Source organism: Oryctolagus cuniculus, chromosome 3 (genome assembly GCF_964237555.1).
Source record: "Oryctolagus cuniculus chromosome 3, mOryCun1.1, whole genome shotgun sequence".
Lineage (NCBI taxonomy): Eukaryota > Metazoa > Chordata > Mammalia > Lagomorpha > Leporidae > Oryctolagus > Oryctolagus cuniculus.
In genome coordinates, this window is record NC_091434.1 from 165,637,257 (window position 1) to 165,662,235 (window position 24,979).

Consider the following 24,979-nt stretch of genomic DNA (forward strand, 5'->3'; position numbering starts at 1 on the left):
TTAGAGAAAGGAGGAAAGGCCTCGGGGCCGGGCAGCGCGGTGTCCGCCGCCGCTGACAGGGGCAGAGGACCAGGAGGTTCCTCAAGGGAATCTTCAATTTCAGTGAAATACAAACGTCCCCGTCCCACCCCTCAACGCCGGCCGCCCATTCCGGGGGTGGGGGTGCGTTTTCCTCAGACATCTCGGCTCTGGAGAAGGCGAGTCTCGCGTTTCCTGCGGTGTCTCCGCCGCTAATGGCAGAGGGTCCAGGTCTGTGGCCATGGGAAAGGGGAGCGCGCAGGGGAGGAGGCGGCCGAGACTGAAGCTCTGGGGAAAGATCGCGATTTGAGAGGTGTGAGGACAGAGGGACACCAAGCAAGAGTTCGGGAAGTGGAAGCTGGAGCCAATGTAGGGATCTCTGGCTACCAGCAATGCCGCAGGACTCAAAAAAAAAAAATCCCTTGAATGAGCCCCCACCTCCTCCTCGTCCCGCTCCGACCGGTCGAGCAGCCAATCGCACCTCGAGGCGGGACCGTAGGGCGCAGCCGTAGCCAATAGCGACGACGGGGGCGGGGCTTGGCTCCGGGCGCGCGGCAGCCAGGTCGCTCCGGGCAGAGCGAGCCGAGCCGCTGAAGGGAGCCGCTGACCAGCCGCATGGAGGACCCCGCGGCCCCCGAGACCGCCGCCCCGCCAGCTAACGGCAACAGCAACGGTGGCGGCAAAGGGAAGCAGGCAGCGGCCAAGGGCCGGGAGGCGTTCCGAAGCCAGCGGCGGGAGTCGGAGGTGAGGAGCCCGGAGCGCGGTGGTTGGGAGACTCCCGGGTAGCAAGCGGCGCAGAGGTGATTCGGCCTCGGCCCGGGAGCCCTTGGCGCGCTCAGGGGAGCAGGCGCCCGCGGGGTTCCCCACGGCCGGACTCCGGGCTCTGCAGTCCCGGCCCCTCTCCGCCGGTGTCCAGCTGCGGGCCGGGAGCCGTTTACCCTTTGACCCCTGCCGGCGGGGGCGCCGAAGGAGCGCGGTGTCGAGCGTACCGGACACTTTCTAATATTCTTCTCACTGGGTCGCCGCAGCCCCCTGAGGCAGGGGTTCAGATCCCAGTGGGGAGGGGAGGGTAAGGGACCGGCCTGAGGGGCGGGGAGCGGGCGGCCGCGCTCCCGCTGCGGGCTGCTGCGGCGGACCCCCTCTTCTCTTTGCTCCCCCTCCCGATCCCGATCCCGATCCCGTGCCCGCGCGTGGGCCGAGGCCGGCTAGGGAGCGCCTCCCGCGGGCGTCGGGGTGAAGCGAGACAGAATTCCGGCGGGGCCGCGGGGATGGAACTACCCCAGTAGACAGATAGGAGTGCGAATATCTGGCCCGTTTCCTCCGCTTCTGAAAAAGGAAATCCCAACTAGATGCAAGGAGCCAGTTCTTAGCACTCCCCCACAGGGTCGCCCAGCGGGCTTCCCTCTGCGACCCCAGGGCAGAGCCCGCACACGGGGCATGTTGGAGGGTCAGCACAGACCTCGGGGCCCTGCCTTTCCCGAGAGCAGACAGCTGGCGCAGGGAGTGGCCCAGAGCGCCAGAGCTTTGGGGTCAGTCAGGCCGGGGTTTGAATCGCAGTCCTACCATGTATCTATCATCTGTGTGGCTTTGGGAAAATTAGCAAACCTCTCCCGGCTCCAGTTTCCGCATCCGTGAAATGGGGCTAACACTGCTTATTCAGGACGTTGTGACAAAGTCAAAGGGAGATCAATCATTCGGTATGCAGTGTTCAGCAAGGTGCATCCGTCAGTGCCTAGTAGCGCTTAGGACTTTCCTACTGCCGCCATCACCATCAAGTGGCAGAGCTGGTGCTGGAAGCCAGGTGTCTGACATCGCGGGCCAGTTTACCATCTCAGTAGCGCCTCCCTGTTTCCAGGATTTCATGCATGCTTTCCATTTTGATGCAGACAAAGAATCATTTTTTTAAAGTACTGGAGGAGGTGAGATGATCCTCCCCAAGTTCTGTCTCTTGCAGAACTTGCTTCTTGTCTTCTTGGTCTTTGGGCACCCTGTGCCTTCTTCCCCCATGGATACACTGTTCTTGCTCAGATGTTTTCTTTGTAGAGGTGTGAGGGGGGTGGGGAGTGGGAGGGGTGAGTCATTCATTCATTCAGTGTGGGGGACACTTTTAGGTGCAGGAGATAACATCAGTGAGTAAGAAGTCTTTGCCCTTGTGGAGCTAACATTCTAGTAGGGGTGGAAACACAGAGCATTCAAATAAATAAATAAAAATTAAAAAAAAATCATTTCAGAGTAGTGTGTTCTGTGCCTTGTCTAAGCCCTTCTGAGGAAGAGGTAGAGGGCCCCTCTGGCAAATCCTTCAGGAAAAGGCTCTGACAGCGCTTGGCTTTTGCCAATGAGCTCAGTGTCCCGAGACTCCTACCTGCCGGCTGTCTGCAGCTGGGCTCTCCACGCTCGGACGTGAGCCGCTCTGTCCAGGCTCATGCCTACCGAAAGGCTGGCTTCCCTCCACCTGCCACTGCGCAGGGGAGCTGCTGCTACCTGTCAGCGCAGCCCCCGTCAGCGCGCTACCCAAGTGCCAGATCCGCTTTCCCTCCCCCTCTCTGCTCTCCTGTGGAAGACAGTCCTCATGGGGCAAGGCTTTCTTTCCTCCCTAGGTCCCTCGAGAATGGCTAGAAGAGGATTGCTGTTGGCATGGGTCAGGGGAGCCTCCCTGTGCATCACTGCATTTGTGGGGCACTGTTGATCCTTCCTCTGGTGGCTTAGTGTGTGGATACACGAAGTGGAAAGGGAAAACAGAATAGTGTGGGCTTACCAAAAGGGTTCACCTCAGACATCGTTTAGTCAGATCTCCTCCTTGGGAAAGTTTTGACTGGACTGTGACAAAATGAGGAAAATGTAGGGCATTGAATTGAATTTCTAAACTTTAATTCAATATGTGAAGTTTAAAGGATTACACAGTTTAAAACAGGCGTTTTCATACTGCAGGGGGCAACCTGTGAAAGGGGATCATCACTTTTTTTAAGACACAGAATAATAGGAAATTATCAGTGCATCACATATAGTATTAAACTTTTTGTTAAATTTTGTTCTGATTTGTGGAGGGAGGGCAGGGGCAAGGTTATGAAGTAAATTGTATTATTTTTCCAGAAAGCTTGAAAACCCTTTTTAGTGATTATTGTTTATTCGTGGATTCTGTCCTTCCTAATGGAGGTATTAACTTTTTTTAAAAGCATTTTTTCAAAAAAGATTTTTTAAGCCCATATTTATCAAAATAAAACACCAACAACCTTATGTCACTACCACACACACACCTTTTTTGCCCCTACTTGTTCTTTTTATTTATTTTTTTTATTTTTTTATTTTATTTTATTTTTTTTTGACAGGCAGAGTGGACAGTGAGAGAGAAAGAGAGACAGAGAGAAAGGTCTTCCTTTGCCGTTGGTTCACCCTCCAATGGCCGCCGCGGCTGGCGCGCTGTGGCCGGCGCAGCGCGCTGATCCGATGGCAGGAGCCAGGAGCCAGGTGCTTTTCCTGGTCTCCCATGGGGTGCAGGGCCCAAGCACCTGGGCCATCCTCCACTGCACTCCCTGGCCACAGCAGAGAGCTGGCCTGGAAGAGGGGCAACCGGGACAGAATCCGGCGCCCCGACCGGGACTAGAACCCGGTGTGCTGGCGCCGCTAGGCGGAGGATTAGCCTAGTGAGCCGCGGCGCCGGCCTGTTCTTTTTATTTTTAAAAAATATTTATTTATTATTTATTTGAGAGTCAGAATTACACAGAGAGAGAAGGAGAGGCGGGGGGGTGGTGGTGGTGGTGGTGGTGGTCTTTCACCGGCTGGCTCACTCCCCAGTTGGCCGCAACACCCGGAGTTTCACTGATTCGAAGCCAGGAGCCAGGAGCTTTTTCCGGGTCTCCCACGTGGGCGCAGGGGCCCAAGGACTTGGGCCATCTTCCACTGCTTTCCCAGGCCGTACCAGAGAGCTGGATCAGAAGTGGAGCAGCCAGGTCTTGAACTGGCACTCATATGGGATGCCGGCACTGCAGGTGGTAGCTTTACCCGCTATGCCCCAGCACAGGCCCTCCCATTAGTTCTTGTAATACAAAAATTTGGAAATCTTGCTTTGGGAAAAATATATCATGTATGGAGAACCATAAAAATATTCATAAGATTTGATGCATTAATTCCCTTTATAAAATTATAATATGGGGCCCAGTGTCATGACGTAGCAGATGCAGCCACTGCCTGCAATACTGGCATTCCATATGGGTGCCAGTGTGTGTCCTGGCTGCTCTACGTTTAGTCCAGCTCCCTGCTAATGTGCCTGAGAAAAGCAGTGGAAGAAGGCGCAGGTGTTTGGGTCCCTGCTACACTCATGGGAGATCTGGAAGAAGCTTCTGACTCCTGGCCTGGCCCAGTGCTGGCCATTGCAACCATCTGGGGAGTGAACTAGCAGATGGAAGATATCTCTCACTCTCTCTATTTCTTCCTCTCTCTATGTAACTCTGACTTTCAAATAGATAAATAAATCTTTAAAAAAAAATTCTATTCTTGGGAAAGAGACTCAATATAAAAAATATATAGGGCCGGCGCCGTGGCTCAACAGGCTAATCCTCCGCCTAGTGGCGCCGGCACACCGGGTTCTAGTCCCGGTCGGGGCGCCGGATTCTGTCCCAGTTGCCCCTCTTCCAGGCCAGCTCTCTGCTGTGGCCAGAGAGTGCAGTGGAGGATGGCCCAAGTGCTTGGGCCCTGCACCCCATGGGAGACCAGGAGAAGCACCTGGCTCCTGCCATCGGATCAGCGCGGTGCGCCAGCCGCAGCGCGCCAGCCACGGCAGCCATTGGAGGGTGAACCAACGGCAAAGGAAGACCTTTCTCTCTGTCTCTCTCTCACTGTCCACTCTGCCTGGTAAAAATTATATATATATATATATATATATATATATATATATATATATAGGTATTTTATGGCTTCCATACAAACAATAAAGAAAAATTGAAAACAACTTAAATGTCCAACAATAGGGAACTGGATAAGTAAACCAACAGCTATCTATACTTATACAACCATTTCAAATGATAATCATAATAATATGAAAATAATGCCCTTATAATATAGCATTAAAATTGTGAGTAACCACCCACATAGTGCTGGGTGATGCTAAGTGCCTTTCCTTTATCAATTCATTTAGTCCTTATAATGACCCTGTTAAGTAAATCTTATTATCTTTATCTTGCGGATGAGAAAACTGAGTGCATCATTTTCCAACAATTCTCTGACGTCAATTAGGCATCCTACAATTCAGTTCAATTCTGACACTAACTTCCCAGGTTTAGCACAGACAAGTTAATAGTTCATTCCCATAAGGCTGCCCCCACTTTAGGTGCCAGCCACACGTAGGGTCTACAGGTTTGGCACACTTCCACTGGCCAGCTACAAATTTAAGAGTTGCATGACTCTTCTCAGGTTTGATAATTCTCTAGAAAGACTCACAGACCTCAGACAAGTATGTGTTTGTGATTATATTATGAAGGATATAGCTCAGAACCCTCTCATTGGAAGACGTGCATAGGACAAAGCTTGGGGCTGAGGTGGTGCAGAGCTTCCCTGCCCTGTTTGGGCACCACCCTCCTAGCACATCTGTTTGCTCACCAATCCAACAGCTGCGAAAGCCTTATCATTTCTGAGTTTTCATAGGGGCTTTCATTACCTAGGCACGATTAAACCATTGGCCACATTGCTGGAGTCAATCTCTGGTCTTCCTTCTCCCCTCCTGGGGGTGGTTCTGAATACTCTCAGAGCAGATACTTAGTCTTTCTGACCTAACCAGCTCTTCCCTTGAAACTATCTAAGGGCCAAAATGAGTCACCTTACTTGTATGAGTTCTGATACGGTTGACAGGGGCTCATTATAAATAGCAGACACTCCTGTCACTCAGGAAGTTCTAAGGGTTTATAAGAGCCTGTTGCCAGGAACTAGGGACAACGACCAAATATATTTCATTTTTTGCTTATTTTTTAGTTGTGTGGGTTTGTTTGTTTGTTTGTTTTTGTTTTGTTTTGTTTTGTTTTGTTTTTTGTCTTTGAAAGGCAGAGACAGACCAATAGAGAGCTCCCATCATTCCGGCTTGGGCCGAAGCCGAGCTGGGAGCTCAGTGTAGGTCTTTCATGTGGGTGAGAGGAACCCAATGACTCGCTGCCTCCCCGGGTCTGCAGGATGCAGGAGTGGAGCCGGGTACTGAACCCAGGCGCTTCAGTGTGGGTCATGGATGTCTTAACGTCCCACCAGCCCCCAAATATATTTATTTTTTTTTAAAAAAATTATTTGAAAGAACGATGGCAGGGGTAAGGGGAGTAACAGAAGTTGGTGGGAAACAGAAAGCAGTTTTCCATCCTCTGCTTTACTCCCCAAATGGCCATAACAGCCGGGTTAGGCCAGGCCAAAGCCAAGAGCCTGGAACTCCATTTGGGACTTCCACGTGGGAGACAGGGGCCCAAGTACTTGGGTCATCTAATGCTGCCTTCCCAGGCTCAGTTGGATTTGAAGAAGCACAACCAGGACTAGAACCAGCACTTCAGCATGGAATGTCAGTGTTGCAAGTAGCAACGTAACGTGTAGTGCCACAACATGAGCCCCGCAGATGTAGTTCTTATACCATGCTTGGGCACAGAAAGTGTAACTTGCCTGTGATTACTGATACGTGTTAGAGCTGAGGTTCAGATTTTAAAATTCAGATATATTAAAGTATAGTGGAAGGGAATATCCAAAGTGCTTGAAGAGGTTAGTGGGTGGGATTATATGTAAATATTTTAACAGAATTATACGTACAGCATCTTGGGAAATCTGGCCATCATCACAACGTGGAGGGGAAATGCTGCTACCATATTCGACAACCTAAAGTTGTAGAGAACTAGAGCTGGAGAACCTCGTTATAGGTGAAGAACTGTGATCCACAGCATGAGACGTCCCAAGGCGTGCATCTGGTGAATGACACGTGTGATGCTAAAGTCCAGTTATCCTCTTTTTTTTTTTTTTTCTTTTTTTTTGTCCATCACTTTCTGGAGATCAGATAGCTATTCCTCTTGGTTTATATAGATTGGATATAGGCACAAATTATAGTTTGCATTTCCATGCATAATCCTGCTCTTTACCCAGACCTTCTGATTTCCGTGTAGGAATCCACAGCCTCTCCCTGCACTGAGTCTCAAGTTCTGGCTTGCAGGAGGGTCTCCCTTGGGTGAAAGGCCCAGGTGGGACTTTCCCACCTGCCTCCACCCTGATCTAGCCTCAGCCTCCAAGAGGGGAAGAAGATGAAGTGAGGATGTAACCTGCCCCGGACAGCTGCTTTTTCCCGCACCTGCTCCAGTTACCAGGAACCTGTCTCTTACAGGGCTCTGTGGACTGCCCCACTCTGGAGTTTGAGTACGGCGATGCAGATGGGCATGCAGCGGAACTGTCAGGTATGAGGTTGACGGGTCGGCAGTGGAGACGGCCAGGAGGAGCGGAAAGGGCCCATAGCAGGTGGCTGCTGAACAAAGGCTGTTTTTCTTTACATCATCCTCCAGTGGGAAATATCTCTTTGTTCGCATTCACATTTCCTTCTGTGAATTCTCCTTGGCTATGAGATTCTTCTTTTTTTAAAAAAGTTTATTTATTTGAAAGGCAGAATTACAGAGAGAGAAGAGACAGAGACAGAGAGAGATCTTCTGTCCACTGGTTCACTCCTCAGATGGTCACAACAGCCACTGGGGCTAGCCCAGGCCGAAGCCAGGAGTTTTTTCTGGGTCTCCCATGTGGGTGGCAGGCACCCAAACATTTGGGCCATCTTTCCCTGCCTTTCACAGGCCACTAGCAGGGAGCTGGATTAGAAGTAGAGCAGCCGGGACGTGAACCAGCACCCATATGTGGTGCCAGCATCACAGGCAGTGGCTTTACCTGCTGTGTCACGATGCCAGCCCCTACGATATTCTTTCTTTCATTCTTTCCCTCTTTTCTGCTCACCTCTCTTTATTAGTAACTCTTTTTGTACATTCTAAAAATTACTTTTCGTTCCTCCTCTGTCTTCCTGTCACGCATATTTTTACATGCCCCCTCTTTCTACCACCTTCTCGCTATCTCATTCCATCTCTCTCTCCTTTTCTTCTCTTTATTTCCCTAATGCCTGTACCTTATTAAACTCTCAACAATGTTTGAGGAGAAATTCTATATAGACAGCCAACCAACCAAGCAAAGCTGGACTTGTCACCCGCATCCATCATAGTAGTGATCTGCTTGGGTGTTCGTAAGCTGGTGCTGAGTGGTCTCATTCTTTCGGTGCTGGGCTGCTTCTCTCTGTCTGGATTTTTAGCTTAGGGTAAATGTGATCTCAATACATTCAGGGCCTATGTGTTACACGTGCTATGAGTGCCAGTTATTAATAAACGAGTTTTGGGTGGAGACGTTGTGAAAGTTAAATATTCTGTCACATGGAAGTGACACTTTGAGACATGCTTTTTCAGAGAAAAGAGGAACATTTTTAAAGAAGTTCTTTTGAATAAGCACAGGGAATAAATTTTATGATGAGTGACAGAGAAATAGAGAGCTAAGTTTAATAACCAACCAGGATTAGAATCTGGAATAATAGGGGGCTGGTGTTGTGGCATAGCAGGTTAAATTGCCACTTGCAATGCTAACATCCCATATGGGCACCAGTTCAATTCCCAGCTGCTCCAGTTCCAATCTAGCTCCCTGCTAATGCGCCTGGGAAAACAGTGGAAGATGGACCAAGTGCTTGGGCCCCTGCACCCACGTGGGAGACCCAGAGGAAGCTCCTGACTCCTGGCTTTGGCCATTTTGGGGAGTGAACCAGAGGATGAAAGATCTCTCTCTCTCTCTCTCTCTCTCTCTCTGTAACTCTGCCTTTCGAATAAAATAAATAAAAAAAAAACATAAAGAATCTAGAATATGAGCATATACGTGTGTATCCTTGGAAGGGAGATGCACATCCAACACTGTGGCGTAGTGAGTAAAGCTGCTGCCTGCAGTGCTAGCATCCCATAAAGGCATTGGTTTGAGTCCTGGCTGCTCCTCTTCCAATCCAGCTCTCTGCTATGGCCTGGGAACGCAGTAGAAGATGGCCCAAGTGCTTTGGTCCCTGCATCCTCGTGGGAGATCCAGAAGACGCTGCTGGCTCCTGGCTTTGGATTGGCCTAGCTCCAGCTGTTTTGGCCATTTGGGGAGTGAACCAGCCGATGGGAGATCCCTCTGTCTGTCTCTCCCTCTCTGTATCTATAACTCTACCTCTCAAATAAATAAATAGACTGAAGACTGCATAGTTTATGACCTAACAGTCTCCTAGATGTACGCTCTAAAGAACCTTCAATTGGGTACAAGAAAATGTACAAAGATGTTTGTTGAGGCCTTGTTGATAATTAGGAAATTAAAAACAACCTGGAATACCTGTCAGTAGGGGAATGGAACAACTGGAATGTATCAGTGTAGTAGATTATGGTGTAGCCATTAAAATATCTGATCTGTATCTACATGCTTCAATGTCAATAAATGCTAAAAACCAAGTTGGAGGAAGAAGCAGGCACAAAAGAATTTACACAATGTGATGCTGCTTGGATAAAAGGTTTTTTTTGTTTTGTTTTGTTTTGTTTTAAGATTTTATTTATTTATTTGAGAGGCAGAGAGTTACAGAAAGGCAGAGAGAGAGAGAGAGAGAGAGGTCTTCCCTCCACTGGTTCACTCCCCAGATGGCCACAATGGCTGTATCTGGGCCCATCCGAAGTCAGGAGCCAGGAGCTTCTTCTAGGTCTCCCACGTGGGTACAGAGGCCCAAGGACTTGGACCATCTTCTACTGCTTTCCCAGGCCATCACAAGGAGCTGGATCTGAAGTGGAGCAGCCGGGACTCAAACTGATGCCCTTATGGGATGCTAGCACTACAGGCAGCAGCTTTACCCACTATGCTACAGCGCTGGTCCTGGATAAAAGTTTTCAGAAGTGGATAACAGCAGTGGAAGTTGCCCCAAGTCCTTGGGCCCCTGCACCTGTGTGGGAGACCTAGAAGAAGAAACTCCTGGCTCCTGGCTTCAGATAGGCTCAGCTCCGGCCATTTGAGGAATGAACCAGCAGATGGAAGACCTCTCTTTCTCTCTGTTTCTGTCTCTCTGTAACTCTACCTTTCAAGTAAATAAATACATAAATCTTTTTTTAAATAAAAAAAGTGAAAAACATCATGTGTTGTTTACAGGCATAAACATATGTAGTAAAAATATAAAAATGGGCATATGAGGGATACCCACTGATCTCGTTAGAGCGGTTCCCTCTAGAGAAAGGAAGAAGATAGGCCAGCAAACAAGTATGACAAAAACATTGTTCGGTCTGGGTAGATACACAGGTGTCTTATGTATTCTGTACTTACCCATATCTGAAAATTCACAATCCAAAATTTAAAAGACAAATAAAAAGAACAAAACCAAAGTTCAGTATCCAAGAGCCCTGGCTCACTTTTCTGACTGGGTTTGTGCTATACCTTTTTTTTTTTTTTTTTTTTTTTTTGAGATTTATTTATTTATTTGAAAGGCACAGTTGCAGAGAGACAGCAGCAGAGAGAGACAGAGGTCTTCCATCCACTGGTTCATTCCCCAAATGGCTGCTCCATCAGTTGAAACTGGGCCAATCGTAAGTCAGGAACCAGGAGCCTCCTTTGGGTCTCGGGCTATCTCTGCTTCTTTCCCAAGCGCATTAGAAGGAAGCTAGATCAGAAGTGGAACAGCTGGGATCGAACCAGTGCCCATGTGGGATGCTGACTCTACAGGCGGTGGCCTTACCTGCTATGCCACAGCACCGGCCCCTGTGTTCTCTCTTAAAACATACATGTTCACATTCTCCACTATGACTGAAGTATTTAAGGTTCAGAGAAATTATTTGTTTCTGATCACTCCCAAGATTCTGGAACTCAGAACCCAAAAACCCTGACTTCCAGAAAAGGGTGTTTCTCCACCATGAGACAGCTGGCTGGAACATAAGTGAATTTTTCTTGTTTTGGGATCTGTCTGTGACCTGGTTACATTTATAGGAAAAGTCTTAGGGCACGGGGGGAATAAAGATCTGGATTATTGATTTCAACTCTTAAAAAATCTGCAATATGAGGGTACAGACATAATGCTCTGAGATCTCTCTCTTTCTCTCTGTGTGTGTAGGAAAGGGCATTTTTTGTTTGTTTCTTATCAGCTTTCTGCATTTTGTGTGGAGAGGCTGCTATCGGCCAAGTTAGGCTTTCCGGTGCACAGCAGCCGTATAGCAACCACAGCTGCTCTCTGAGTGGGCAGCCGTGGGCACAAGCCTGAACTTTTATGCCCTTCATGGAAATTCAGCAGGGAGAGAATGAACTGACTCCAACCCTGAAGAGTATCTAGAATGGACTCTTTAGCCTTCACCCTGACTTACTAAATAGCACAAGGATCTTACCACTGAATTTCAGGGGTTGTTTTGCACTCCCGTTCCCTCGAGATAAGATAATCCCAGTCTGCTTTAACAAAGCAGAAGGGGTCGCAGCCCTGAGAAACAGGAGCGATGACATTAAGCCCTCTGTGCCCCACCTCTCCTCCTGGCGCTCCCCGAATGCTGAAGCCTCCCTTCTCCACTGCAAGAGCCAGCTGGCAGGAGGAGGACAGGTTTGATGGTTTAATCACCCAGGGACACAAGTGGCTATTTTTAACTGTTCCAAAAGGGAGGAAGCTGGCTGAGTTGGACACGGGAATGCATTAGAAGCTTCAACTCTTTCATGCTGCCCTCTCCACCCCAGGCCCTTCCTTTTGGGGTCTCCTGAACGTGACTCTGTTCTGTCTTTCTTGCCACAGAATTGTATAGCTACACCGAGAACCTGGAATTCACCACGAACAGGAGGTGCTTTGAAGAAGATTTCAAGACTCAAGGTGATGCGAGACCCTTACTTACAGGGGCTTGATTTTTGCCTCTACAGTGTCCCAATCTGATCTAGTAAAACGCTAAGACAAAGTAGGATCCTTCAGCCACTTAAACCGTTCACCCTTCCCTTCTTGCACACAGGACACAGGAGTCATTGCATCTCAAGTGTAGAGACCAAGGGTAGAAGCAAAAGAAGCCTGATCTGAGCCCCGTTTACCAGGAGAGCAGAGGGCTATTGGGACAGAGCTGGGCCATTCCCCTGCTGCCTGACAGGTCCTGGTGCCAAGCCTAGTTCTTGACTTGAAGGCTCAACCTCTGCCTCCAACTCTGCCCCACACTCAGTCGCAATTTCACATGCCCATGCCCTGTTGCCCTAGCTGGGCAGTGGCAATTCAGTTTTTAATTCAGCAAATGTGTGGTTGGTATCTGCTCTGTATCAGAGAATGCAGAGTGCAGCTTGTACACAGGATTGGTAGCCTGACAGCAGAAAGGAGTTGTGCCCATCACAATGCTAGCCGAGGCCCAGAGGAAAGTGGTAAGCATCCTAGAAAAGTGGAGAAGGTGTCTCGGGAGCAGAGATTTTGCCAGGGACCTGAGTAGGAAAGAGGCAACTTTGCATTAGGCCTGTGAGAATAAGAAAGAGGTCATTTGTATCAGGCCTGCAAGGCTGACTGGGCACTGGACATGTCAGGGGACAGAGGGAACTCCTTGAGGAGAGGCAGAGACAAAGCAGTATAAGCTGTGTGTGGGGCACGGAGGGACTGTTGAAGAAGAGGAAGCTACACAATGGATTCAGGCTGCAGTATTTTGGACCCTTTTCCCATCCCTATTCTTTCTCAGCTACATAAGAACAGCTTTTAGAAAGAAGAATTTGTTGGGGCCTGAGAGCAGAGGCGGGTGTGCTATCAGGAGCCTTTCCAGGAAAGGGTGGCAGGAGCCGGCACTGGATGTGTGTTGTGTTCTGTCCCCAGTGCAAAACAAGGAATGGCTGGAGTTGGAAGAAGATGCCCAAAAGGCTTATGTGATGGGACTTCTGGACCGGCTGGAGGTGGTCAGTAGGGAGCGGCGACTGAAGGTGGCCCGAGCTGTCCTCTACCTGGCTCAGGGTGAGTGAACCACCTTGCTAGCTTGAGAGGGTGGAAGCCGGGGAGGGAAGTGGCATTGTCAGGGCTGGGATGAGGCAGCTAATGCTGTGAAAGCCAACCCCCTGCCTCTGAAGGACTGCTCTCACCGTGCACTAGGATTCACCTGTGCTGACGAGAAGATGAGGAGATGGTGTTGGATGCTGTCCTGGATCCCTTGGGATCTGCCTTTATCTTACCAAGAGGGTCAGGATTTCTCTTAGGGGCCATAATCCTATGTGAGGAGCAGCAAGAGGGTCACTGCGGCTAAAGCTGCCCGAGTACCATCAGCTGAGCGTAGAGACGTCTTTCATCAGCTGTGGCCTGGCCTCTACACTGAGGGCAGGCAGGGGAGTGTCACCGCCTCTCCTCGCACATGGACCCGCTGCGGTGTTTCTCATTGGCACTGTGAAGGTTCAAGCCAACATGGCAGCAGGAGTAGATGCGGTGAGCAGTGTGAAGATGATCAGAATTAAATGAGGCTAATTGGAGAAAGCTGCCAGCAGAGAGCTGCTAGCCAGGCGTAAGAAAGGGAAATGAGATAGCCTCGCTGGGATAGTGAATAAGGCCTGAGATCATAAATGTGAGGATTGCCGGCACAGTCTGCCAGCTGGGAGCTTAAAATTTTGTAAAAGAAGAAAACAGGTGGAAAGGAAAGAAGGTGGACACTGGCTTTGCTCACCCGTGTCTCTTAGATCTGGTGCTCTGGCCAGCTTCCAACTGCCAGTGCCCAGCCCACAGCGAGCAACCGGAAGTACAGGAAGCTAGTTAAGCAGCCCTCATCCAATAACTGACAGGAGTTACTGGACGAATAGTGCGACGACCTCAGTCCTCTCGGATGGGATGACCCGAGTCGTGTGCTTTATACTGTTTCCAGTTTTCCCTAGGATGAACTCCACTGACTGCCTTCTTCCCCTTGCCTCACTTCCCTACTTCTCTATTGATGATTCCTGGGTTCAATTCCCAAATGAACTACTTGCACTTGAATCTTTACCCCAGGATTCGATTCTGGAGGAACCCAGATTTAAGGCTCATTGATGAGCACCTTGGACCTAACCCTGGCGATTGCCTCTCCTCTCCCTGACTCCTTCCAGGAATTTCTCAAGGGCCCGGCCCTTCTCTGTCAGCTTAATTATTGATCTGGGCATTAGACAAAAGTATGGGTAGAAAGAACTGGGGTACTTGGGGTACCTGCCTTCCCCCAACCCCTGTGGCAACTGTCTGGTCCTTTAGGCTCTTTTGGGGAATGTGATTCAGAGGTGGATGTGCTACACTGGTCCAGGTACAACTGCTTCCTGCTCTACCAGATGGGGACCTTCTCGGCCTTCCTGGAGCTACTGCACGTGGAAATCGAGTGAGAAGCATATGGGGAGGGCTGGCCTAGACCGTACCCTTCCTCGCAGGGACCTCATGTCCTGCACGGGTTCCCTCACTGTAAAGAAGCCCTGGGAGAGCTGGATCTACTCATATCTCAGCCCGAAGCTCATTGCCAGCTCCTCCTCCATGCAGCAGCCCATGTGCCCTGATACTCTGCCCTGCCTGCCTGAGGTTGGGCTCCTCCCAGTCTAACCCACTTGTAGCTTCAGTCCCGGGTTCCAAGGGCCCTCTCCTGGGTGGTTCTTTTTCATCCACACACCTTCTCAGCTCAGCCTCACTCTGCAATCCATGAAAAAAACACTTCTGCCTGTCAGCATGACCCAAAAGGGACAGGACCAATTTTTGCCATTGTGCTCAATTCTGTCCCTCATTGGCTTTATATATATATATATATATATATATATATATATATATATATATGGCCCTAGAGTTAGCCTTATCTGTCGCTGCCACTGCAGTGCCCCCTCATTTTGTCTCATGCCTCTCACACAATGTTTAGATGTGCTGAGATCTGCTTATTGTTAGATGCTACTTAGCATCTGTTTTGCATCCCACATGGTAAAGGCGCGAGGGGGCTTTCAAGAGGAGTAGATCCCACAGACCCTTCCGTTGCCTTCTTCACCACAGTGGAGAGTTTGCTGAGATGGTGGGGGAGTTCTGTGGACTCCTTCACCTTGGGACAGTTTCCTTGGTGGCTGCGTAGCCAGAGGATGGCTGGTCTGCAGCACAAAGAAGAAAAAGTCCTAATGGGTTCCCGTCCTTGCCCTCTTCCTTCTCCCTCTTCCATGGCAGCAACAGCCAGGCCTGTAGCAGTGCCCTTCGAAAACCAGCCGTCTCCATAGCAGACAGCACAGAGCTCCGGTGAGTGGGACTGACTGTGGGCCGGGGTAGTGGGGTGACTGGCACTGAGTTCCCCTTTCTTCAAACCCCAGATGACCCAGACCACCCAGATCGTCCTCTTGTTTGTTTCACTGGGTTGGGCTCCCACAGAGACCACCCTGAGGTTTCTGACTGTGGCGTGGGGTCTGCCTTGGGAAACTTGTGATCCTTCTACAATCCCAGGGTGCTGCTGAGTGTCATGTACCTAATGGTGGAAAATATCCGTGTGGAACGAGAGACAGACTCCTACGGGTGGAGGACAGCCCGGGAGGCCTTCCGCACTGAGCTGAGTAAGAAGTGGCATTGAAGAAGGGAGAGGATGGGTGCTGGTGGTGGAGGGAGAACAGAGTATCTACAAGAGATGACAGTCCTCTCTCTCTCTCTTTTTCTTTTTTAATTAACGTCCTTTCTTTTAGGACAGAGATACTGTGTGTCAGGTAGGAGAGCAGGGCTTGGTTACCTCCCTGTGTCTATGAGCTAGACCCAGTCATAACACTTCTGTATTCCTTGGTTACAAATGGGGATATCCATCTCTCTCATTCCATCACAAATCCCACCTGGAAAAAATGAGTTGAATCACTTGAAAACCAATCTCTTTACAAATATAAGTTGATATGGTCATGCGACAGGAATAGGACGTGAAGACCTATGGGATGTTTAAGATACATGTATTACTATGGAAGAGTGAGGTGTAGTTCACAAATACATGTATCACTATGGGAAAGGGAGGTGTAGTCCACAAAAGGCATTGAGTCCCTCAGCCAGAAAGCACCTTCTTCAATACTGTTGCTTCTTTTTGGAATCCGCCCCCAAGCATCACCCTGGGTTCTGGGGCTAAGCCACCTTACCTTCCTGGCCTCCCTTCCTGCCCTTTGAGGAGCTTCTGTCCAGGGGCTTGCTAAGCCTCAGCCTTAGGGCCCAGTGCCTGGAGTTCTGCAGGGGAGGTGAGTGGAGTCAGGGACACAGGGATAAGCTGTCAGCTCCCTCACCCTCACTTTCTCTCTTGCTTCTTTCCATGCCCTCCAGGCTTCTCTGTGCATAATGAGGAGCCTTTTGCCCTTCTGCTCTTCTCCATGGTTACCAAGTTCTGCAGCGGCCTGGCCCCCCACTTCCCCATAAAGAAGGTCCTGCTTCTGCTTTGGAAGGTGGTCATGGTGAGTGGCTGAGCCTCCCCACTCCCACCCAGCAGCCCTGTCTTAGAGACCTCACACGCCCTGTGTCTGCAGTTACCTGTTTCTGTCGGACAGACGGGAGGTGCCATGAGTTGTGGTGTCAGTGGCGCCTTCTCCTGGCGGAGTTGATATTCTGTGGAAAGAACACTGGCTGAAAGTTGGCAGATCTGGGCTCTGCTAATACGGAGAAAACTGGTGACTCTTTGTGCTTCAGGGTCTCCAGCTGTAAAATGCTGGCGTTAGTACCTGCCCTCCGTGCAGATAAATAATGGACTTTTAAAAAATGAAGTCCTTTGAGGTATATGGTTGCAGCTTTGTTACTTATGATTCGGCCTGCTCCATCATCTCTGGCTGCCATCCCTCAGGGCTGGCCCAACACCACACCCCCCAGGCAGGCTTCGCAGGGGGAACTGCCTCTTGAATGCAGAAGAAACCGAGCGACTCTGGGGCTATAGCATCTGGATGTCTGGATGTCCCCTTAAAGAGGGAGACGGTTTCTTGTTTTGTCACTGGAGGCTCCCAGGGGTCCCTTTTCTAACTTCTGGTGATGTTTCCACCCCTGAATCAGCAAATAATGCTTCATTCTGGCCCCTGCACCCCTCAGACTGGGCATCGTCACATGCGCCCTTCCTGTTTTACTACTGCATTAAGGGGGAGGGGGCTGGAAGTTGTCACTTTCTCTCCATCCATGTTTCCCTGGCCTTGCTGTCTCTGACTTCCTTCCCCTTCCTCTCCCTTCTCTGCCCCTTTTCTGTTCCATCCTTAGTTCACCCTTGGTGGATTTGAGCATCTTCAGGCCCTCAAAGTGCAGAAGCGGGCAGAACTGGGCCTGCCCCCGCTGGCCGAGGACAGCATCCAGGTGGTGAAGAGCATGCGCGCCGCCTCCCCGCCCTCTTACACGCTCGACCTGGGGGAGTCGCAGCTGGCGCCACCACCCTCCAAGCTGCGAGGCCGCCGTGGCTCTCGAAGGGTATGGACTAGAGCAGACAGTGGTGTTGTGATGCTGGCTGGTCCCAAATTAAGATTAGGGGCTACTCTGGGTGTGGTGGGAAAGAGCAGAGGATGATGTGGCTCACCCTGCTCCAGGCTGGCCCTGGGACCATCCTGAAGCCTTCAGATCTGTACTTCGGCCTCCATCCCCCTGTCCCGACAGGTTCCTGGGCTGTCCTGATGCAACACTGTGATATCAAATCATACAGCCTCGTCTTGCTGCAGCATCATGGGCCCGGGCCTCAGTCTCTTGAGTTGCTTAGCATCCTGAATAAGTTAGGGTAGAACCCTGGGTCCTGAATAGGACTCCCATGAATCCATGTGCCTGGGTGAGGCACTTTACCAGTTTCTTGGCAGCTAGAAGGTTTATTCTTCTCTGGCTCTGGGAGCACAGGCTCCTATCTGAGAAGTGACTGGTTAGGGTTCTAGGTACAGTCTGCCGTCCTAAAAAGATCCGAATGACAAGTTACGGTGAGACCTGGCCACATTCCCATGAACTCCCCTGCCTGACCTGTCTGAGTTCTCCAGCTACAGTCGGCAGAACCAGACAGTCATGCTCAGTAATCCAGTTTGCATGTCTGCAGTGTGATGTTTTTAACCTTTATTTTTTTGTTTTATAAAGTAATGCTTACTCACTGTAGAAAATTTGGAACAAATATAAAAAATGTGATGAAAGGAGAAAAGAGAAATCACCCACAATCTTAACAACCAGCAACAGTCACTGTTAACTTTTTGGCCTATTTCTGTCCGATCTTTTTTCTTTCTGTGATAAGATTTAAAATTCCAAACTCGCTTGCCTAGCAGCAAGCTTCTGTCCTGTTCCTCAGCCAGCCAGCTGGCGTATGCTCACAGAAGGCAAACGTTCACCTAAGCAGAACATAATTAGGAAGGAAAGTGCGAGCAAAAAAAAGGCATCAGTGCCTTCTGACAGCCAAGCAACTATGACTTCAGGGATCACCTGTGCTCTGCTCCCTGGCCTTTGGTGTGGTTGCCTGAGACTGCTTGTCCTGGGGGTTGGGCCCAGTGGGGGCAGTAGGGTTGAGGTGGGGGAATGGGCTTGTCTCACAGGAGCTGGGTCCTGACTTCATGCTCCCTGGAGCCTGGAAGCCTGTGGTAGGGGATGGCTCCTTATCAGGATGCCTAGGGCGAGGTCTCTGCTCTCCCTCCCACCCCACAGCAACTCCTCACTAAGCAGGACAGCCTGGACATCTACAATGAAAGGGATCTCTTCAAGAACGAGGAACCAGCCACAGAGGAGGAAGAGGAGCCTGCTGGCGATGGAGAGTTAGACTTGCTGGAGCAGGACCCTCTGGTCCCACCGCCGCCCTCACAAGCGCCCCTCTCTGCCGAACGGGTGGCCTTTCCCAAGGGCCTTCCCTGGGCCCCGAAGGTCAGGTAAGGGGAACAGGCCCGGGGCGGAGCGATCTGTATTCGGGGCTCATTAACATGGCAGTCCGAGCCCCTGTGTTTGAAGTTCCCTCTTTAAATGCTGTCTCTCCCCCATGGCTCCGGCCTTCCAACTGGAGCACAGGAGCCCAGCGAGGCTCTAAGGTGTGCTTTCTTCCCTTCTCGGGCTGACCTCTTGTCACCCTCTCAGGCAGAAGGACATCGAGCACTTCTTGGAGATGAGCAGGAACAAGTTCATCGGATTCACCCTGGGGCAGTAAGTGACTGATGGTCGGGGCTGGCTGTGGAGTGGCTCCTGGGGCCAGGGGACCAGGTAGCGTGGAGTGAGGCAGGTTGCCTGGGAGTCATACTGCGGCCCAGAGCAGCTGGACAAAGGGCGACTCCCAGTGAGTACTTCAGGTTCTTTCCATGGAGTTTTTTCCTTGGGTTTCTTTCAGTTTCCTCAAAGAACTTCTGTGTTCTGAGCCAGATATAAGACCTTGAGCATAGGAAATTTCCCTTTGGGGTTTCAATATCTTCCTGACCTAACCTTCAGGGCCCTTCCTGCTCTAATGGGGTAAAATTCTGTGAATAAGGCACATGGTGGGAACCGCTCAGTCTTCTCCCATTTCTTGGCCCTCGTGAGTCCTTCCCACTGGCCACTACAAAACTGAGAGGGTTGTGTTTCTGGGATTTAACTATCACTGAGCCACACCACTTTTAGGTGGGAACCTACCACTCCCAGACTAAGTGAATCTCCTAGTTTTCATAAACACTTCAGTGTGCCATGGTTCTTTCTGTGTCCTGAAGTGATGCTGGGGGACCCAGAAGCTTGCAGAATACCAGGGTGTAGATGTGAAAGTGGCACGGCCCGTGTCACCCCAGAGGGTATGAGTAGTTCTCTGTACTTTGAAAGCTCATGATCTGGTGTGTCTGGCCTTTCACAGGGACACAGATACCTTGGTTGGATTACCCAGACCCATCCATGAGAGTGTGAAGACCCTTAAACAGGTGACCAGTCGGGCTCTCGGGGCTAGGGAGCCATCAAGCTGAGTCAGATTGTCAGGGGTCCTGGAAGCTGGGTGGAACTCTCCTGACAGATTCATTCTGTACCTCCTACAAATTCCCCTGCAGGCCTTCTGGCCAAACCGGAAAAATAAAACCTCTCCCTAACTACCCAGTTTCTCACATTCAGACAGATGGACTTCTTTCTTCTCATTCCCTTTCTGCCTTCCCATCCTTCTCTTTCCCCCCACCTGTCTCCCTCGAAGGCCCACAAACTCCCCAAGGCCCGGATTGCGCAGACAACTCCTCAGCATCCACTGTGTGTGTGGATACAAAGTGTGGGTTCATCACACCACACATACATCAGAACCCTCAGGGCAGGGCTGGGCATTCGGCCTTCGAGACCCACCTCCGCACCTGACTCCAGCTTCCGGCTAATGCAGACACCAGCAGGCACCAGTGATGGCTCAAATAGTTGGGCCCCTGCCACCCACATGGGAGACCTAGATTGGGGTCCCAGCTCCCAGCTTCTACCCTCTGGCTAGTTCAGGCACTTGAGGAGTGACGCAACAGATGGAGGAGCTCTTTCTTTCTCTGTTTTCTGCCTCTCAAATAAATAAATATCCTCTTAGGGCAGGGACATGGGCCTGTGGTTGGTTTCTACTTTGTGTAAAGGTAAATGCTATAAAGGTATTTGCTGCTGTTCAGTAATTATGGAAACAGGGAATAAACAGCAACAGTGCTCATGCGGGGGTAAATAGGACTCCTGTCCTCAAAGAGTTCATGTCCATTTGGGGTGGCAAACCATAATCAGAACATTTTCTTGTCGGTGATGAAGTTAAGTAAGGCCTGGTGCACATGTGGCTGAGGCCCTAAGCCCTTGTTGATCTTCTCATCTTCCCCAGCACAAGTATATCTCCATCGCAGACGTGCAGATCAAGAACGAAGAGGAGCTGGAGAAATGCCCCATGTCTTTGGTGAGCCTTGGGCTCCTGCACAGGAGGACAGCAGGAGGAACTCTGTCTGGTGCTGCCCCAGAGCTGTGTGCATGTGCTCATTCAGTGTATTGGCTCTACCTGAGTGCCAGACAAGACAAGGTCCTGGCTTCCACAATATATTAAAGTTAGGGAAGAAAGACAGTAAACAAATAGGCAACCCAAAGACTATCAGTTAATGCTAAGTACAATGAATGCAATGTAAATAGGACGACACGATAGCATCTGTAGACTACCTTAGGTTGGGCACTCAAAGTAGGTAGACCTCTGAGAAGGTGACTTTTCAGCACGATCTGAAATGTGAGAAGAAGCCAGACGTAGGAACACCGGAAGAAAGAGCCTTCCAAGCAGAGGGAACAGCAGGGAGCAGCGGGAACAGAGGGGAGCGCAAGGACAGAGTGTCTGGAGAACTGAGCTGAGGGGTGGGGTTGTGGAGGCAGAGTCAAAGACGTCACCTGAGACTTTACACAGGACCTGTAAGCAAAAGTGGGGAAGCTCAGAATTGGTTCCTGGCACACGGGAAAGCCTTTTGGGTTTTAAGCAGGGAAGCAACATGATCTGATTTATGCTTTTATTATTATTTAAAAAGTTTAATTATTTGAGATAAAGAGAGAAATATAACTCCCATCTGCTGGTTCAAGCTCCATGGCCTATAGTGGCCAGGGCCAGGCCAGGGCTGAGGCTGGGAGCCTGGAACTTAATCCACATCTCCCATGTGGGTGACAGGAATCCAAATACTGAGTTATCACTGCTGCCTCCCAGGATCTGTGTTAGCAGGAAGCTGGATCAAGAGCCAGAACCAAGAATCCGACTCAGGTTCTCTGATGTGGGATGCAGATATCTTGAGCAATGTCTTACTCACTAGGCTAAACTCCTACTCCAATTTATGTTTTTCAAAACTATTGGCTCAGGGGCCGGTGCTGTGGCATAGGGGGTTAAGCCACCACTTCCAGTGCCACCATCCTATATGGGTGCCTGTTTGAGTCCCAACTGCTCCAGTTCCCATCCAGCTCCCTACTAATGCACCTGGAAAAATCAGCAGAGGATGGCCCAAGTGCTTGGCTCCCTACACCCACTTGGGAGGCCTAGATGAAGCTTCTAGCTCCTGGATTTGGTCTGGCCCAGCTCCAGCTGTTGCTACCATTTGGGGTAGCTGATGGAAGACTTCTGTCTCTGTGTCTCCACCTCTCCTTCTCTTTAACTCCACTTTTAAAATAAATAAATAAATCTTTAGAAAACAAAAGAACAACAAAAACAAAAACCCATTGGCTGCCACGTAAAGATAGGACCAGAAAAGAGTAGAAGCAGGGAGACCAGATAGGCAGCTCTTAAAATGGTCCAGGTGAGAGATGATGGTGACCAGCACTGGGGAAGTATTTATGAACATGGAGAAAAGTGAGTGAACTTGGGCTATATTTTAGAGATCTAGCTGACAGGACTTGAAGTTCAATTGGATGTAGACAGGCAGAGAGAGGAATCCAGAGTAAGTACCCTTTGCCAAGATGGGGAGGAATATTAAGAGTTCTGTTTTCATCATACTAAGCTTTAGACGCCTGTTAGCTATCCAAGAGACACTGCCAGGCAATCAAATATATAGGTCTGGAGTCCTAGGGAGGAGGCTGTTTCTAGAAATAAATTTGAGAGTCACTGACTTACAGACCATGTGAATAGCCCTAGAACCAGCTGCGGTGACTCAAGGAAGGAGCAGAGACAGAGAAGAGCATGGAACCCTTGACAAAGCCCTGGGACAAGCCAATGTGTTGAGAGTGGGGTGAGTTAGAAAAGGAGCCAGAAACGAAGAGTAAGAAAAACACAAAGTGGGAGCAAACCCAGGAGACGGCGGCATAAACACTAGGTGTTTCAGTGCAGGCGTTTGGCATAGCTATAAGATGCCAGTTGGCTCAGTACCCAACCCTGCTCCTGATTCCAGCTTCCTGCCACTGTGCACCCTGGGAGGCAGCAGCCTTGGCTCAAGTCCTCGGCCATTCACACAGGAGACCCAGATTGAGTTCTGGGCTCCTAGCTCCGGGCTTCAGTCTGTATTAGCCCTGCCTCTTACAGGCATTTGGGAGTGAACCAGTGAGTGGAAGCTCTATCTCTCTGTCTCTTTGTGTACCTATATCTCTGCCTCTCAGATAAATAAGTAAAACTGAGGGGAAAAATGGCCACAGACAGTTGTGCATGGGGGGACTCGTCAGAAAAAGAAAGTGCTGTTGTTGGGGCTAATGGAAAGAAGAAGCTAGTTTGCTTCCACCTAAAAGCTTCCCTGCAAATACTCCTCCTGTCCCTCTGGGTTATAAGTCACCCTTATGAGCCTTCATTGTTGAGCCACCTACCTCTTCTTCCTGGATTACAGAGCGTTCTATAGCTCTTGGCTCCCCAGGTGGACACCGTGGAAAGTACCTCTGTGTGCAGCGTCTGTTCCAGTATCCCAGGCATACCTGTGGCCTACTTGAGCCCATGTGTGTCCAGGGTGGTCCTTCTGGCCTGTGTGTCTGTCCAGCCAAGCAGTCTTCTGACCCAGCTCTTGGGAGGAAGTTGTGACTCCTGAAAGAAATTCTGGACTCACGCCAGGGAGTGGAAAAACCGGAATCATACATTGTGAGACCCAGAAGAGCCAAGAAAGGCCATGCTGACCAGCCTGCTGATCCTACTGAAGAAGAAATTAGGACTTGGAGAGGAAGGTGACCTTTCCAAGGTCGTACAGTGAGCCATCAACAGCTCTAGGGGGAGAACCTAGGTCTGACTCGGCCCCCGTGCTCTCTGCACGCCACCCCTCACGACCTGGCCTATGCAAACCGTGTGTTTCTGCCACAGGGGGAAGAGGTGGTTCCAGAGACGCCGTGTGAAATCCTCTACCAGGGCATGCTGTACAGCCTCCCCCAGTACATGGTAAGGAGCCAGCTGGGCCACCGCAGCCCTTCTCCACTGCCAGGAGCACACAGCCGGGAGCCGTGTCAAGCTGGCTGTCCGCCCTTTGAGCTTTTCCCTGAGATTTCGCCCCTCGGCAAGGCATTCTGAGCTTTCCCCAGGGCCCCTCTGAAGGAGCTGTTCTCCCTCCTCTTTCTTTGGGAGGGGTGGACGACAAGGTGAGCCTTGTAAGGGCTGAGTTGGGGGCCCTCCTCCTAGGTAAGTGCAGAGTCCTCTGAGATCTGCCAGGGCCGCCAAGGCCTACATAGCCTCACGCTGAAAGTGGGGGCAGTGCTGCCAGTCAGGGTGGTGGGAGGAGTTGAGCTTATCCCTCCCTGTTTTTGTGCAACCTCCCCTTTGGATAGAGCAGTCTTGAAGCAGAGCAGCCTGTCAACTCCCTGTGGCTCCCTCCCTAGCCTAACAGGCAGGCCTCTCAGGACTGGGCACCTGTTTGCCCTTCTGGGTGCTGGGGAGATTTGATCCCCAAGGGAAGAACATAGGGAAAGGCTTGAAAACGCTTCCCATGGGGCTGGTGAGGTGGGGAGAACCACCGCCTCCTCTTCCGCTTCCCAGATCGCTCTGCTTAAGATTCTGCTGGCCGCAGCCCCCACCTCCAAGGCTAAGACAGACTCTATCAACATCCTGGCAGACGTCCTGCCCGAGGAGATGCCGTGAGTGCTTCCACCGGGCACTAGCTGTCTTGTCTGTCCCCGCCCCTCCTTGTGAACGCTCACGGGATCGTCCCCAGCGAGATCTCCCACTCCCCGGCAGGCCTCTCTGCTGTGCTCTTTTTAGCTGAGGACGGAGGGCCTGGAGGGCGACCTCCGTGCCAGTGACTGGCAGCCCAGGGATGTGGGTGGACACTGCCAAGGGACGAGCTTCCCCGAGGAGAGAGAGAGCAACAGAGACCAGTGGAGGTTTTCTCCAGACAGGCTTGCAGGTGGGAACTCTGCAGGTTTCCCTAGCACAGAAGTTCAGGTTCCTCCCGCTTGTACTGCTTCTGACCCAAGGACGTGGGTCATCGTGGGCCTCCCTTTAAGATCATCCTCTCCACCGATGCCTCCTCTCCCCACTGCAGCATCACTGTTGTACAGAGCATGAAGCTGGGCATTGATGTGAACAGACACAAAGAGATCATTGTCAAGAGTATCTCTGCCCTGCTCCTCCTGCTTCTCAAACACTTCAAACTCAACCACATCTACCAGGTAAGCAGCCAGAAACACTCCATGGGTCTCAGGTGTTCTCCAGGCCCCGTCTCTTGGGGAGGAATG

The 24,979-nt window shown here is 50.6% G+C and overlaps 1 protein-coding gene across 5 annotated transcripts in view; it reads left to right on the forward strand.

The window, feature by feature from the left end:
- The first annotated feature begins 552 nt into the window (after nt 1-552).
- The window catches only part of STRIP2 (striatin interacting protein 2), a 50,758-nt gene continuing 26,331 nt past the window's right edge, over nt 553-24,979 (forward strand). For all 5 annotated transcript variants that reach the window (XR_007920748.2, XR_007920749.2, XM_008258206.4 and 2 more), the window contains exons 1-16: nt 553-762; nt 7,349-7,418; nt 11,807-11,881; nt 12,845-12,979; nt 14,228-14,348; nt 15,164-15,232; nt 15,434-15,540; nt 16,277-16,404; nt 17,189-17,392; nt 18,590-18,807; nt 19,010-19,075; nt 19,746-19,809; nt 20,709-20,780; nt 23,616-23,690; nt 24,282-24,379; nt 24,787-24,913. Coding sequence is in view for 3 of the 5 variants with exons in the window: in XM_008258206.4 (XP_008256428.1) it covers nt 634-762; nt 7,349-7,418; nt 11,807-11,881; nt 12,845-12,979; nt 14,228-14,348; nt 15,164-15,232; nt 15,434-15,540; nt 16,277-16,404; nt 17,189-17,392; nt 18,590-18,807; nt 19,010-19,075; nt 19,746-19,809; nt 20,709-20,780; nt 23,616-23,690; nt 24,282-24,379; nt 24,787-24,913 (1,758 nt within the window). In the remaining 2 variants the exon portion in view is untranslated. The remainder of the gene's footprint in view (nt 763-7,348; nt 7,419-11,806; nt 11,882-12,844; nt 12,980-14,227; nt 14,349-15,163; nt 15,233-15,433; nt 15,541-16,276; nt 16,405-17,188; nt 17,393-18,589; nt 18,808-19,009; nt 19,076-19,745; nt 19,810-20,708; nt 20,781-23,615; nt 23,691-24,281; nt 24,380-24,786; nt 24,914-24,979) is intronic.